Source organism: Sarcophilus harrisii, chromosome 4 (assembly GCF_902635505.1).
Source record: "Sarcophilus harrisii chromosome 4, mSarHar1.11, whole genome shotgun sequence".
Taxonomy (NCBI): Eukaryota; Metazoa; Chordata; class Mammalia; order Dasyuromorphia; family Dasyuridae; genus Sarcophilus; species Sarcophilus harrisii.
This window is the reverse complement of record NC_045429.1, coordinates 296169080-296184621: the sequence shown is the minus strand read 5'-3', so window position 1 is coordinate 296184621 and position 15542 is coordinate 296169080. Positions and strand designations below refer to the sequence as shown.

General features: G+C 33.6%; 1 protein-coding gene across 3 annotated transcripts in view; it reads left to right on the top strand.

Annotated features, from left to right (window-relative positions):
- ARHGAP44 (Rho GTPase activating protein 44) overlaps window positions 1-15542 on the top strand; it is a 148060-nt gene that overhangs the window by 24286 nt on the left and 108232 nt on the right. For all 3 annotated transcript variants that reach the window (XM_031965519.1, XM_031965518.1, XM_031965520.1), the window contains exons 3-6: window positions 2737-2841; window positions 10067-10143; window positions 11604-11715; window positions 13232-13308. In XM_031965519.1, coding sequence (XP_031821379.1) covers window positions 2737-2841; window positions 10067-10143; window positions 11604-11715; window positions 13232-13308 — 371 coding nt within the window. The remainder of the gene's footprint in view (window positions 1-2736; window positions 2842-10066; window positions 10144-11603; window positions 11716-13231; window positions 13309-15542) is intronic.

The window sequence follows — 15542 nt, the reverse complement described above, 5'->3', positions numbered from 1 at the left end:
CATAACTTTCTCCTCCTGAACACTCTCTCCTTTCAGGGGTTTTTGAGATTATGTTCTGTTGGAATCCTTACAAAGTGTTAACTCATTAGAGTTGATAGAGACAATAATTATCTAATTTAGTATTGTACTTAGCAAATTTCTAACTCACTAATATATTTAAGTACTCTTTGGAGTTCACAAGTATGGGAGATTCACAAAGTTAACTTTGTAACTTTGTGAATTCACACCTCCCTTAATCCCTCCCTCAGAGGAGGAGTCAGTCTTTTACACCCAGCATAAATGGAGCTTCAGTGAGCCAGTCAGGGCAATTCAGAAGAGGCCCACTCTCAGAGTGGAGTCAGATTCATTCCAACTTTCACCTTGATGCTGGCTGGAGATATTTGGAAGAAGAGAAGCCGAAGCTGGCAGAGGCAAAAGATTAGCTGCAAGAGCTCTTGGAATCAAGCAGAGAGATAGGTCTCCAAGAAAACTAACTGGCTATTTTGGAGGAAGCAATAAGATCTGAACTTTTAACACCTGACTATATTTGGAGTGATTATTACTTTTAACTGAAACTAAGGCTGCCTCCAGAAAACCTCCCCGAGAAACCTGCTCCCAGAGAGAACCATTATATTATATTTTAAAGAAGAGAACACCACAATGTTCTCCTTTGGTTCTCTTCCTCCCGGTCAATTACCTCTTCTCTAATCTGTTTGCTGGATCTTTATCTATGTAAAGTCAACAAACATTTCTAAAAGTCTACTTATGTTCCAGGCCCTGTGCCAAGCACTGGGGATAAAAAGATAAAAATAAAAGAAGTTCCAAGTCTAATTGCAGAGGGATGTGAGGAAAACATATTCTGCAAATTGTAGAGGGTTGAAACTCTGAAAAGGTGTGCTTGAATTGGACAACAGACCACTTAAGGCTAATCACCTATTCGATGTGAGATAATGGCTCTATATACATATATTTAGATGAGATGATGATGTGATGGCTCTCCTCACCATTGGTGCTTGCTAAATGTTTGGTAATGAGGTAATCGTAGGCAAGGATTGGAGGGCTGAGGTAGAAAAGTCGGGGTCACTTGGCGGCAGGACAAGGAGGAGAAAGGCTGAAGACTCCGGACTCCAGAATCCAGGATACAGCTTTGGCAAGCCACGTGGCAGCTTGCCTGCCTCCTTCACTTCTCCCTCTAAAGACCAAGAACTTTCATTGATCCTGACTCTGACTCATCTTGAGACCCTCCAGGGAACTTGCCTGGACATTATAACAAACTGTGTCCAAACAAGACATATACAAGATAAATTGTAGAGAGTTCTCCCCAAAATCCTGCTTTCTTCTTCATTTCTGAGTTATTATCAACTACAGTACCATCTTTCCAGTCATCTAAGTACACAACCTCATTGTCTCTATGACTACTCTCTTGGCTCTCTTCATATCTAATCCATTGCAAAATATGGTCTTTTCTTTCTTTTAAGTCACTTTTTTTACACTCATACCTCCACTATCCTAATTCAGTCCCTCATTACTTTTCCCCTAGACTATAGTAACAGCTTTCAGATTAGCTATCTTGACTAAATGGATTTTCCTAAAGTGTTGATATGATCATATCAGTCAACTCTACCTCTTCTTAATAAACTTTATTGGGTACCTTATTAGCCCCAGGATCAGATTAAAAAGTCATTTATTTGGCTTTTAAAGATTGTGGCAATCTGGATCCTTTCTATCTTTCTTCAATTATTTCAAAGCTCAGTTTGTGCTACTCATCATGAATCCTTTCTTAATACCTTCAACTGCTAGTACTCCCAAACCCAATCAACTCGTATTTATTTTGTAAATATTTTATCTACATATATAAGTAAATCATTTTCCCTCCCAATCCAAAAAGAGTGAGTATTCCTTGAAGTTAGGTTTAGTTTTATATTGTTATCTCCAGAACCTAACATAGCTTGACACATAGTAGACCCTTATTCAATTGATTCACTCATAATAATTTTTTCTTTGCATAACAATTTGTGCATTGTTTTATATATTTACAATATTCTGTTTTTGTATTATAGTCATTTGTATATTCTACCTACTAGACTGTAAATTTAGGGAGCTCAAGGATTATATTTGTTTAACTTTTAGCACCTAGTATACATTGCATACTGTAGGCATTTAATAAATTTTTAATAAACTAAGTCGAAGTAACTTTCAACATAGCTAGTAACTAGTAAGATTGGTTCTTAATCTCCATTTGGCTTCCAGTCCATTATTTTTTCAATTATATCATGTTCTCCTTATTATATAAAAACAATTTTAAAATAAATATTTAAGGTAGTTTTAGAGTAAGGGATAAAATCATACAAAAAAGTAGGGGCCTACTAGAGTGGTATGTTAGATAAGAGGTGAGATATGGTCACCATGTGCAGTGTTTTAACTTAACTGTTTTTCTTTATTATAAGGGAGGATTCAATTTGGGAGGCATGGGTAGAAGGTATACTTTATATATGAAAATTATTGTCATATAAAAGCAAATTTATTTTAAAGGAGGAGTGGGTAAGTTGTAAGGTGATAAAGCCCAGAACTGGAACCCTCTTGTTTTTCCTTTTAAATTTTAGGTGTTTCCTCCATTTGACAATATATCTTTTACTCTGGAAAAACAAGAGCCAAAAAGATCCCCCACTAAGAAAATCAGAATACTGACTTTTAACTTCACTAACCTCACTCACCCATCCCTTGATGCTAACCATTTAAAAAATATTCTGTATGTAGGTGGAAAAGCGCTTGGAGCTTGTGAAACAAGTATCTCATAGCACCCACAAGAAGCTGTCTGCATGTCTCCAAGGACAACAAGGGGTAGAAGCTGATAAACGATCAGTAAGTGACCTATTTCCCAGAATAAGTTGGATTTTAGCTACTAAGGCATTGTCAGTAGGCTCCTTATTTATTTCAAGAAGATTATTAAGTTCTTATGTTTTTAGAACAAGTAAAAGTTAACTTAGAAAATTCAAGTTTACCCTTTTATGGTAGGATTATCATTGTATCCACATATCCACATATCCCCTAGTCTCATTGAAATTTCTACCTTCCCCTTCTCTTATCAGTAACCACTTAACTCTATGTCAAAGAAAGTAATGATAAAAGAGTTAAAAATAATACCAGCAGTAGTCACCTATTTAAAGAAATGACTACAATATGTGCAAGGTTATACCTTTAGTAACCTGTTGTTTCTGTGACATTGTTGTCTCAGTTCTGTCTAAAATGTTCTATTTGCACATAATATCTCAAGGTTAATGTTGAGAGAAATAGTTAAATGTTACCATGCTAGAGTACAGTATTGGTGAGTAGATTAATGCTGGTGTTATTTTCCTGTAGTATGGTCAGCTTACAATATGGGATTTTCCTTTGCTGTGTGTTTAGTTGTTTTTCAGTCATATCTGAATCTACATGTCACCATTGAGTTTTTTTTTTGGCAAAAATATCGGAATACTTTACCATTTTCTTCTCTAGCTCATTTTACAGCTGAAGAATCTGAGGCAAACAGGGTTAAGTGACTCGCCCAGGGTGACATAGCTACTAAGTATCTGAGGCCAGGTATAAACTCACAAAGTCTTCCTGACACTGGATCTAGCATTCTGTCTCCTGTGCCACCTAGCTACCCCCATATTTCACTTGTACATCTGCAATCTTGTATTTATACCTATGAATTTATTGTACAGGGTAGACATTTATCTGGAAGATCAGTGGTATTTGTTGAGTGAGAACTCAAGTCTTTTTGTATTTATGACAATCTGGTTTCTTCGGTGATTGAGTCTACTGGATCCACTTAAGTATCATGTACTTTACTATATATGTTTTGTTGTATGTCTATGCCTGTCCAGGATGTGAGTCAATGTCATGACTAAAGCTATATGTCAGTCCAATCAACTGAAAAAGACTTAGCTACATTGATCAATATAGTGATCTGTAATGGGCCAGAACTCTGGAGAAATGTACTTGAAACAAGGATTCTTACAAGGTGTAATTCTGTGGAATTGATAATACAATGGTTATCTAGTTTACATATGCTTAGTATTTAGCATGGTAATGTAAGTTCTACAGTTGATGTAATTGTAATAGAGTATTTAAACTGAGGACAGGCCAGCCACCATGAGGGTCTTTATCTTCGAGTCTGTTCTCGAGTCTATGTCTAAGTCCGAGAGTTTGAGCTCCAGCCTTCAGTCCTCAGTCCTCAGTCCTCTGTCCTCTGTCTTCTGTCTTCTGTCTTCTATCTCCCAGTCTGTTTCCCTCTCAGATCTCTTAGCTCTTATATACTCTTATACTTATATAGATGTTAATCTTGTAGAATAGGTGTCATCTTGTAAGTACTAAGTACATGTAAACTAGAGAATCATTATCTCAATTTCACTGAGTTAACTCCTTGCTGTAAGATTACTGCTCCAGAGTTCTGACTCTCTACAGTGATCCGTGACAATTCCAAAGAATTCATTATGGAAAATGCTATCCATTATCTGAGGGAAAACTGAAGAACTCTGAATACAAGTTGAAGCTTATTATCTCTCACTTTATTTTCTTGATTTTTTTTCACAACATGGCAGATATAGATTTCTTGCCTTCTCTATTAGTGGAAGAGTGACTGGAGGGAGAAAGAAAACTAGAAATTAAGAGCAGAACAAAGAGAACGTTGTACATATTAACAGCAAGAGTATGTCATAATCAACTGTGATGTTATAATCAACTCCTCTCACCAATGTGATGATTCAAGGCAATTCCAATAGACTTGGGATGGAAAATATCATCCACATTTAGAAACTTTGGATACTAAATGTGGATCAAAGCATAGTACTTTCATCTTTTTTTCTTTCTCATGATTTTTTCCTTTTGGTCTGATTTTTCTTGAACGACATAAAAATATGGAAATATGTCTAAAAGAATTACACATATTTAATCTATATCAGATTGCATGCCATCTTATAGAGGAGGAATGAAGAAGAGGGAGAGAAAAAATTTGGACAACAAATCTTACAAAGATGAGTGTTGAAAACTGTCTTTTCATGTACTTTTACATGTAAAAATAACATACTATTGAAAAAAAATTGAAAGCTGAAAATAAAAATTTCATGTCAGGAAATAGAAAACTTTTTTGAGGTACACAGATGCAAGTTGATCTAGAATCTCTTCTTCTTTACAAATTCTTTAGGAATTTCTTCTTTTCTTTAGGGTTTAGTTTTCACAAAATTTCAAAAAGAAAAATTATTACCAAACATTATTTTAACACTGTCATTCATAATCCTATAACTTTTAATCTGATGAAATTTATATATTTTCGCAAATGAGGTCTGGTAAAAAGAATTAGTAAAAAGAAGACAACCAAAAGGTTAACTAGATAAACAACTAAACTTCAGTGTCACCTTTTTGTCATAAATACAATAAAATGCATATCTATAATACTAGAATAAAACACAAACTTCCTGGTTCTCTTAATAACTGATTGCAACCTACATCTCCAGATTTATTTTTTAAATTAGACTTTGTTATTTTTCTAAAATACAATTTTTTGTTTTTCTTGCTACAACTTCCCACCCCCACTGAGAAAGCAAAAATAACAAAATTTAAGGTTTTTTTTTTAAAGAAAAATAGAAAATATTAACCTGTTTGCTTTTTAAACTAAGAATCAACAAAATAAAACTTCATTTAACAAATATTTTGGGGCAGGTGGATGGCACAAGGGATAGAGCACTGGTCCAGAAATCAGGAGGACCTGAGTTCAAATCTGGCCTCAAACACTTAACACTTCCTAGCTGTCTGACCCTGGACAAGTCACTTGACTCCAATCGCCTCACCAAAAGAGATATACATTTATAAAATGTTTAAATAATGTGTTTCAATTTCCTATAAAGAGAGGGAAAGAAAGAAGGAGATAACAGGGGAAGGGAAGGGAAAGGGCAAGTAGATAGTAAGGAAAAGAGGGTGCTGACAAATGATCAGCAAGTGAACTATTTTCCAAGAAAACGTTAAACTTTTCTTTTATGCCTATTGAATTTGAGACATGTCTCTAATTTTCAACAAGGAGTATTAAAGAAACAGGAGGTAGTTCAAACCAGAACCACTACCATCTCAACCATTATCCTCCTCTTGAATCTAGATCCAAGAATCTAGGAATTTTATTGCTTCGCAGAACACCTCTCCTGTTTCTAATTCTCTACAGCTATCATTAGGGTTAGTAACTTTCATGGAAAAGGAGCTACTAGCAAACACCATCTTTGCATTTAAGACAACTCTAGGCTTCCAGCTCATAATCCATTCTCATACATATTGGCAAATATGGCAAAAAAGGAAAATGACAATTGCTGGAAGAACTTCAGGAAAACAGGCAATTATTTACTAGAGCCAGGAATTAGTTTAGCCAATTCAAGCATTTTATGCCTAAAAAAGGCACTAAACCACCTTTTGATTCAGCAGTACACTTAATATCAAAGAAGAAATTAGAGTATACATATTTATTGTAGTTCATTTTGTATTATTCAAAACCTGGCAATGAAGAAAATGTCCATCTATTGGGGAAATGGCTTAAGTATGTTATATGGATATAATTTGACATTATTGAACCGTAATAATAACAAAATAGAAAACTTCAGAGAAGATTAGGAAGACATATTGTCTGATGCATAATGAAGTGAATTGAATCGGAACAATTTATTAAAAAAAAAACCATGATCAATACAATGTTACACCACTATTCCAGAGGATCAAAGAAAACACAAGCTATATACTCCTTATGAGTGATGAACTGGAGATATAGAAAGAAGTATATATATTTGGTTACAACCAATTTTGGAATTTTCTTTATTTGACTCTACACATATGTTATAAAGATTTTCTAATTTTTTGATCAGTTGGCACTAGAGGGGTGAGTTTATTAATGTTTATTAATGAGAAAAATTAATTTTAAAAATTTAACATTAAACCTAGTTGAGTGAGTAATTATTTCTGTACCATTTTAATTTATTTATAAGTTATATGGTTTATTTTTTTGTGACCTACTCATCTTTCCAACTAAGTTGATTAATGATGTAGGCTACCTGAGTGTATTTCAAACCTCTAAAGCTTATCTCTTTACTCTAGGACACATACACACACATACACATACACACACTCTCATACATACATACATACATACATGTCTTTGGTCTGGAATTTGACTGGGAAAGTTGATTGATATATTATCTGATATCTGTTGCCTTCTAATAATTGAATTATACAGAGTCTACAGTGTACCTCCTCCCTGAGAATGTCTTGAGTGTTCTAGAAGACAGAAACCATGTTTTTTGTCTTTCATTAAATTTTAGAAAATGCCTGAATTTGACACGTAACAAATGGTTGTTGACTGACTTACTGACTAGGAAATTTTAAAAGATCAAAAACACAGTCCCTGCCCTCAAAGAACTCAAATTCTAATAAGGGAAACAACATATAAATAATTATATACATATATAGAGATTTGTAATATATATGTATATATATATATATATATATATATATGTATACATATATACAAAGACAGTAAAAAAAAAAGAGAAACAGAGAGAGAAAGAGAGAGACAGAGACAGAGACAGAGAGAATGAATATGGGAAGTAATCTCAAAGGGAAGAAGGCACTAGCAGCAAAAGGGACCAGAAAAGGTCTCTTGCAAAAAGTAAAATTTGAGCTGTCATTAAAGGAATTTTAGAAGGTTAAGAGACAGAGTCAAGGGGACAGGCATTCTGGTCATGGGAATAGCAGTGCAGAGTAATGAAACTGAGAGATAAGAATGTTGTGTATAAAAAAGCAGGTTGATGTAGCTGCATCACAGAATGTGTAGAGAAGAATAAAGTAAAAAAAAAATGGAAAAATAGGAAGGGTTAAAATTTCTAAAAGATTTAAATACTAAACAAAATGCTTTATATTTGATCCTAGAAGATCAAAGCAGCTAAGTGAATGGAGTGACAGGCATAGATTCAGCAAGACATATTCCTGAATTCAAATCCAACCTCAGCCATTTACTAGCTCTATAGTCCTTGGCAAATCACTTAACCTTGTTTGCCTTAATTTTCTTATCTGTAAAGTGAGCTAGAGAAGTAAATGGCAAACCATTTCAGTATCTTTGCCAAGAAAATCCCAAACAGGGTCGTGAAGAGTCAGAAAAAACTGAAAAGAATTGTAAAAATAGCAACAAAAACAGGAATCCACTGGTGCTTATTGAACAAAAGGTCAAACAAATGGTCAAACTTGTGTTTCAAGAAAAATACATGAGTGAAGAATAGTCACAATCACTTTCTCTTTCCTTTCTCAAAAGAAATTTCCACTATAGTCATAAATTTAGAAAGCAGAATAAAAGATAATGTGAGAAGTCATCATGTAGTGTAGCTTCATGAAGTTTTGTTGGGATAGGGAAACCTGGTGGTATGTGCCTTAAACATCTTGAAGGGGTTGGTTTGACAATAGAATGACTTGAAGACTTGTTTGAATTTTTTTAAAAATCAGATTAAAGTCAGTTTAACAAAAATCAACATTGATGTATATACTATGATCACTGAGTGACTTTTATTATTCTTTTAAGTATTTTGAAAAATGTAATTTCAGTAATATATGGGGGGGTTGTTTCCATCAATATTCACCAGCCAAAGTATTTCGTTCCCTCTATCCCTTAGAAACATAATTTCATGAATTGAATGCAAAAGTATTTGTCACCTGATGTCCAACTTCCATTAATAATCATCTCTAAAGTGAGTGATTCTGTTTCTTGGACAATAGTCAAGAACTTATACTTCACATTAAGATGCAGAGGAGGACTTTAGGGGAGGGATCTAGTCACAGGTCATGCGTTTAGTTTCAGAAGGTAACTTTGAGTCCATTGAGTCCATCCCACCTCATTTTACAGATGAATTAACTTATACACAGAGAGGTTAAATGAATTGTTCAGTCACACAGCTAATAAGTGTCTGAAGTATTATTTGATCTCATCTACCTAGTTCCAGTGTCCTATGTCTTAGCTACTATTCCATGTTGTATGTATATATGCAAAATTGCATATCAATGTATAATTCATATCCTTATCCTTGTTACTGTAAAAATGTAGTTAAAGAGTAAATGTTGTGTATCATTGTCTAATCAGTAAATAAGTATAAGGAATAATATAGGAAGAGTGCTAATTTCCTGAGTCCAATTTACAGGAGGAAGTTTAGGTGAAGGAGGGGAAAGGATCAAGCAAGTACCTACTGTGTGCTAAGATACTCTGAAAGTACTTTTAAAATATTATCATATTTAATCCTTATAATAGACATCTGAGGTAAATGCTATTATCATCTCCATTTTGCATTCAAGGAAATGGAGGCAGACTAAGTTTACATGAGGTGCCTAGAATCATACAGCTAACATGTCTGAGGCCAGATTTGCATTAAAGCTTTTCTGACACAAGGCCCACTCTCTATTCATTTCACTAAATAGCTTTTGACAATAGAAGCTTGTTATATTATCCCTGCCCATTGATGTAAAATACCAAGTGGTAGTTGGTAGCCTTTTTTATAGCTTTCCCTCTTCCACAAACATTTCCTAGGAATAAAGGAAGATCTGGAGTGGCAAAACAGTTCCTTCTCAAATTTTTACTTTTTTATTTACCCATTTTTCATAAGAGCACTCAATGGCACTTACCTAATACTCAGGAGGGATAATTTATTTATTCATTCTTCAAAATTATGCTTTTGTTCTGTATGCGCCCCATCATCTTTATGTTTCTTGTCTTTTTCACACATTCTTTTTCTCTACTTTTTCCCCCCTGAAATACACATCATTCAACGTATGTGTATATTTCAAAGTAATTGGTTTATTTTGAGTTTTATAGGGGAGGGGGAAGGGTGGTGGTATTACTGCTTTAATATTCTGACTCAATACAACATCTTTCTAATGATGATTTTTTTTTTTGCACATTTAACTTCTTGTTTCAGTATGGAGTTGTTTCTCCATTGATAACAGAAATTTCTGGGTAGTTGTTTGAGATCTTCCTGTTTTGCTGTATCTAATACAGCTTTGGAACATTTCTCTCACCAAATTTTTCTTTTTTCAGAAAAAGTTACCATTGACAGCACTGGCTCAGTGTTTAATGGAGGGATCAGCCATCTTGGGGGATGAAACACTCCTTGGGTAAGACAACATTACACAAGTTCATGCCAAGTCAATACAAAAATCCTGAAGCTGTATTAAGCACATTCTAGCAATGTTCTTGAACTTTAATCATTGAATAGCAAAATGCCTTAAGCAGTTCCCTCAGAAGTAAAACTTCAGGATACTTATGAGGAAAGGAGATATCTATAGTGAATGTTGCTCATTTGAAGACTGAACCATGGTAGAGGCAAATAAATATTTTCTATAGATATAGGATATGCTTAATTCTATAGACCATGAAAATCAACAAGCAATTATTAAGTGACTGCTATTTTTAAGGTGCTGGAGAATATAGAGACAAAGCAAAACAAAAAATATCCCCTGCTCTTATAGGGCTTAAATTCACTGGGGTTGGAGTAGGGGTGAAGTACATAAGAAAGAAATGATTTGTCTCATCCTAATCCAGATAATGGGTTGAATTAATTTTTAAACCAAATTTTATTATATACAGAAAAACCTTAGGTACATGCATTCAAGTGCATGTAGTTTCTAGTGTAGAAGAAATTGAATTTGTGGTATAGGTAAACTTTTAAAAATTATATAGTTCTTAGTTCTAAGGTCCATATGTATTTATAATCATGTTCCTTTTAACTCTGCAACTTGGGATTTTTAAAAGTTGAATGAAGGAAAACCTAAGTGTTCTAAAAGTAATACTTTATTATTTACAAATAAATATGCAGGCAGCAAGGGAGATTTGCATTAAATATAAATTTTAAAATCTTTTTGACAAAAAGTATCATCTCAACAGGTTATTTAGTGAAGGTCTGAAATCTCCTTTGGAGAAACACTCCTTCACCAAGAAATCACCGAAATTAGTAAAATAGAATCAAATAAACCCTATTTGGAGAACCAGTTTCATGTGCATTTACCATTTCAAAATATTAATTCACATTTCTAAAAGACTTTAAAATTTACAGAATATTTTCCTCACAACCCTCTAAAAGTATATAGTAATAGTATTATTGTCCCTACTACACAGAAACAGACACTGAAGTGTAAAGTGCTTGAGTTGCTTATGATTACACAACTAACAAGTGTTGGAGCCAGGCTGTTATCTGTCTTATCATTCTTAGCCTCAACAAAAGAGTTTTTTGTTCTAGAACTTGAGGTGGAAGAGGACATGTCAAGAGAACTCTCCTCTTTTGTATAGAAAGAGGAATAACGCTTTTGGAGGTATTTATATTCATAAGATGTGAGGGCATCTGCCTCTACCTCCTTAATTCCAGTCACATAATAGGTCCTATTCCCCTCTATCCCAATATGGGTTGATTGGCTTTAATTCTAGAAAGAAAAGGCAAAGAGTGAATCTGGAAGTGTGATATCCAGAAGAAGAAAACACTTTTTGGTTTAACATCCTGATGAAGATTTACTCAACCAAGATAATGAGTATATCTTTTCTATTGACTTTTACATTGTTTTGCTATTTTTGTTTTTTGCAGAAAAATGCTGAAACTATGTGGTGAAACAGAGGACAAACTAGCCCAGGAGCTTATTCATTTTGAATTACAAGTAGAGAGAGATGTGATTGAACCACTGTTTGTACTGGCAGAGGTAATGAATAGATAAAATACATATAAGTGGGAATGAATAGACTAGTATCTGAGACCCTCTGCTTTAGAAGCATCCTTCCTTCCCTTTCCAGCTTTAGAGCTTGCCTCCTAGTGCTACAGGAAAATGAATAGATTTTTCATCTATGATTTGCCATGCCTATCTTTAAAGTGTGAAATTATGATTAATAGATCAACAAGTAGATCACTATCTCCTTAATAAAAACCTTGAAGTTTGACATGATATACAAATAAATTGTGAATAACATGCCTTTTTCCCATTAGTTTCCTAAATTTCCAACCTTCAACCTCTCTATACAATCTGGTAATTTGCCTGGTGCAAGAAAATGAGTAAATAATTATTTATCAGTGTGCCTGAAAATGAAGAAAACATATTCAGTGTCATTACTGGGCTCTTCACCCAGAGATTAAATAGTGTTTGTTTTCTGGTTAGTTGAGAGGGTACATTTGGTCCTAGGTCCTTATTTCTTATTCCTTATTCCTGATGTCAGGTCATGGCTGATAATTCTTTGTATTTAGTGACAATTGCTTTAGTTATTTTCTAACATTGTCAGATATTTTTAAAAAGATTTCTTGAATATTTAGGATTTTGCTTATATTGGACCATCTATTTTTTAATTGTAATGTTCCATTGCTTTTCTGCTATAGATGAGTATTACATTGTTTAAGTCACTCATTTTGACTTTGGCTATTGAAATGAAAATAGGTTTTTCTAGTTTCATTAGGGTCAGTGTTAAATTTTTAATGCTGAAATTCATTCATTTTATTTCCTTATATGAATGATGATTTCTATTTTTAGTACAGGTTCACATTCTGGTTCTCACTTTCTATTTCATGTTTTTCCTATTGCAGAAGAATAGTCATTTTTAAATTATTCTAAAAGGAATAAATATTTAATAAAAACCCTTCACAACAAATGAGAATGAACTGCATGAAAATAATTTTAGAGTTTCTCTAAAGGAAAAAAAAAGTCTCACATAACCAAAAAAACACTTTATTAGTTTTTTAAGCATAAAAATGTGTCTATTCATCTTTAGAGAAATATACATGTTTTATCTTTTAAAGTATTTTTCAGTAAGAAGAGTGGATCTTTATCTTGTTTAATGCAAACCTGCAGGAGATTTATTCTCTTATCTTTTTAGTGATTAATTTTGAATTATGCCTCCATTTTGGTTCTGCCTACCACCTCATCCTCTCTTTTTCTCTGGTAAGAGCTGAGCTGCACTGTCAAATTGCATTCTAGAAAAGACCTAATTGAATAAAAGGATCTATATGGAATTTTATTTTGGCAAGCCAGTGAAGTTTCTTTAGAAAACCCATGGTGATATTCCTTAGAGATTCATGTACATTAGATTCACCTAGATTTTGTTTTTTTACTATCTTTTAAAAAAGTTTTTTATGCCTTTTATTTCCCAATATGTTTCAAACCTCATTCACCTCTTTTGTAACAAAGAAAAACAATAAATCAGAATCAACATTATTCTTTCTTATTATTACAGGTGGAAATCCCAAATATTCAAAAGCAGAGGAAGCATTTAGCAAAGTTAGTGCTGGACATGGATTCTTCAAGAACAAGGTATAATGGGAACAGTTTTTGGTTGTGGTTTGTGCTAGCTTATCAGATGATTGTACTAAAAATGATGAAATTGTTTGTCAGGTGTTCATCCTGGTCTGAGGTAAAAATGATAGGCTTTTAACTTTTGTTAAATTCTTATATTATGTTCTTAGATGTGTCTCCAAAAGTCACAAACCTCTTTTTATTTTCTGGTCAAGCATCAAAAGTCTGACATTTTAAAATGTTTTGTAATACCTCTTATATGTGATAATATTTTTTCTGTGTTTCTTGCATGTAACATATATTGTATCATTTCCAGGTTTCAGGTTGCTTGTGAAGATTTTCTAGGTAATACTGCTAAAACCTACTAAATGAATGTGAGTTAGTATAATTCAGTAAAACCTGACAAAATCCATTCAGACTTACCTTCCAATAATTAGTTTATGTAACAAAATCTACTTCAAACCTTATGGAGCTAAATCCCTTTAAACAACAGAGCTATAGAAAGAATGTCAAAGGAGGATAGACAATAAAATACATTATAATTATATCCTATTATAATAGTAGGGGAAAAGTGCTGCAACATTGCAACAAGATTCATTGGAATTTCAGTACTGATGCTGGACACTATCACTGTCGGGGTAGCTAGAAAGCTTCCCTATGGAATGCTTGCTCTGGTTATTCTTTTTATAGGCTCCTTACTGTGCTACAAGCTGGATCTCAGACCCTGCAGCATTCCTGAGATATAAATCACACAACTGCTGCTACCTTCTGCCCTTGCACATTGCTCAATTCACAGGCTAGAACTTATATTGTACCTAACTTAACCTTGGTATGCTACTCCTAGGTGCAGGTCTCCTTTCTTTTGCCCAGAATCTATATTCTGTCAGTAAGCAGTGAGCAACAGAGCTGGAATTTGTCATATTCCTGAACCTTACAAAAGTTTAAGATCTTGTATGCTGGATTTGGGACCACTTCTTGCCCTATAGGGGCATCATGCTCCTGGCCAATCCCTCCAATGTTTCCAGTTTCCACCTTTTTTCCCTTTTCTCTACATTAATCTGGGCTATAAAAATAACTATGATTTCTTTTTTTTTTAATTTCCTCCATCAAAATTCAATCTGATACATTTTCTAGATATATTTGGAATAAGTTAGACAGGGAAATTCTGGAGTACTTCTTCCTATTATTCCACCATCTTCATTCTGCTTTTCTTCATTGTATCTTTACTGAGGTATATTAAGCAGAGCTATACGCTGTTTTCTATCTTATGTCATGTTGCTCATTCATTTCAGTCATGTCCTATTTATCATGACCCCACTTAGAGTTTTTTGGTAAAGATATTTCAGTGGTTTGCTAGTTCCTTCTCCATATTTTACAGATAAGGAAACTGAAGCATACAGGGTTAAATGACTTACTCAGTGTCACACAGCTAATAAGTGTCTGAGGCTAGATCTGAATTTAGGACTCAAGATCTGGGGCTCTATCCCCTGTACCACCTATCTGGTTCATGTTGTATCATATCTTAATATAATCACCATACATGTTTCTGCCCTTTATTATACTGATCTATAGATTTACTCTTGAGTTTCTTTTCAGTTTTGTTCCATCTGATTCAAGCTATTTATCAATAATTCCCCATTTAGATCAATATTTGTTTTGGGTTTTGATAATTTCATGATCTTAATTTCTAAAAATAATTATATTTGATTTATTTTAATATGCAACTAAAATTTTTTTGAGCTTCTAATTCTCTCCCTCTAGCACCAACCCCATCCATTGAGAGAGGGCAAGCAAAACAATATCAATTAGATATCTAAAATCATGCAAACGTTTCCATATTAGCCTTGTTCCAAAAAAAAAAAGAAGAAGAAGAAGAAGAAGAACATGTTTAACCTATATTGAATTGCTAGCTGTCTTGGAGGGATGAGAGGAGAAGGAGGAAAATTTAGGACACAAGGGTTTGCAGTGGTAAATGTTGAAAACTATCTTTGCATGAATTTAGAAAAATAAAATAGTATTTAATTTTTTTAAATTAAAAAAGAAAGCAGGAGAAGGAAAAAAGTAATTGAAAAAAGATTGCTTCATATTGCTCTCAGTTAATCAATTCATTTTAGTGACTGCTTGGAAATTGTCTTGAATAATTGTATTGAAAAGAGTAGCTAAGTCTTTCATAGCTGATCATTACTATAATATTGGCATTATTGTATACAGTGTTCTTGTTCTGCTCACTTCACATTAGTTCATATAAGTTT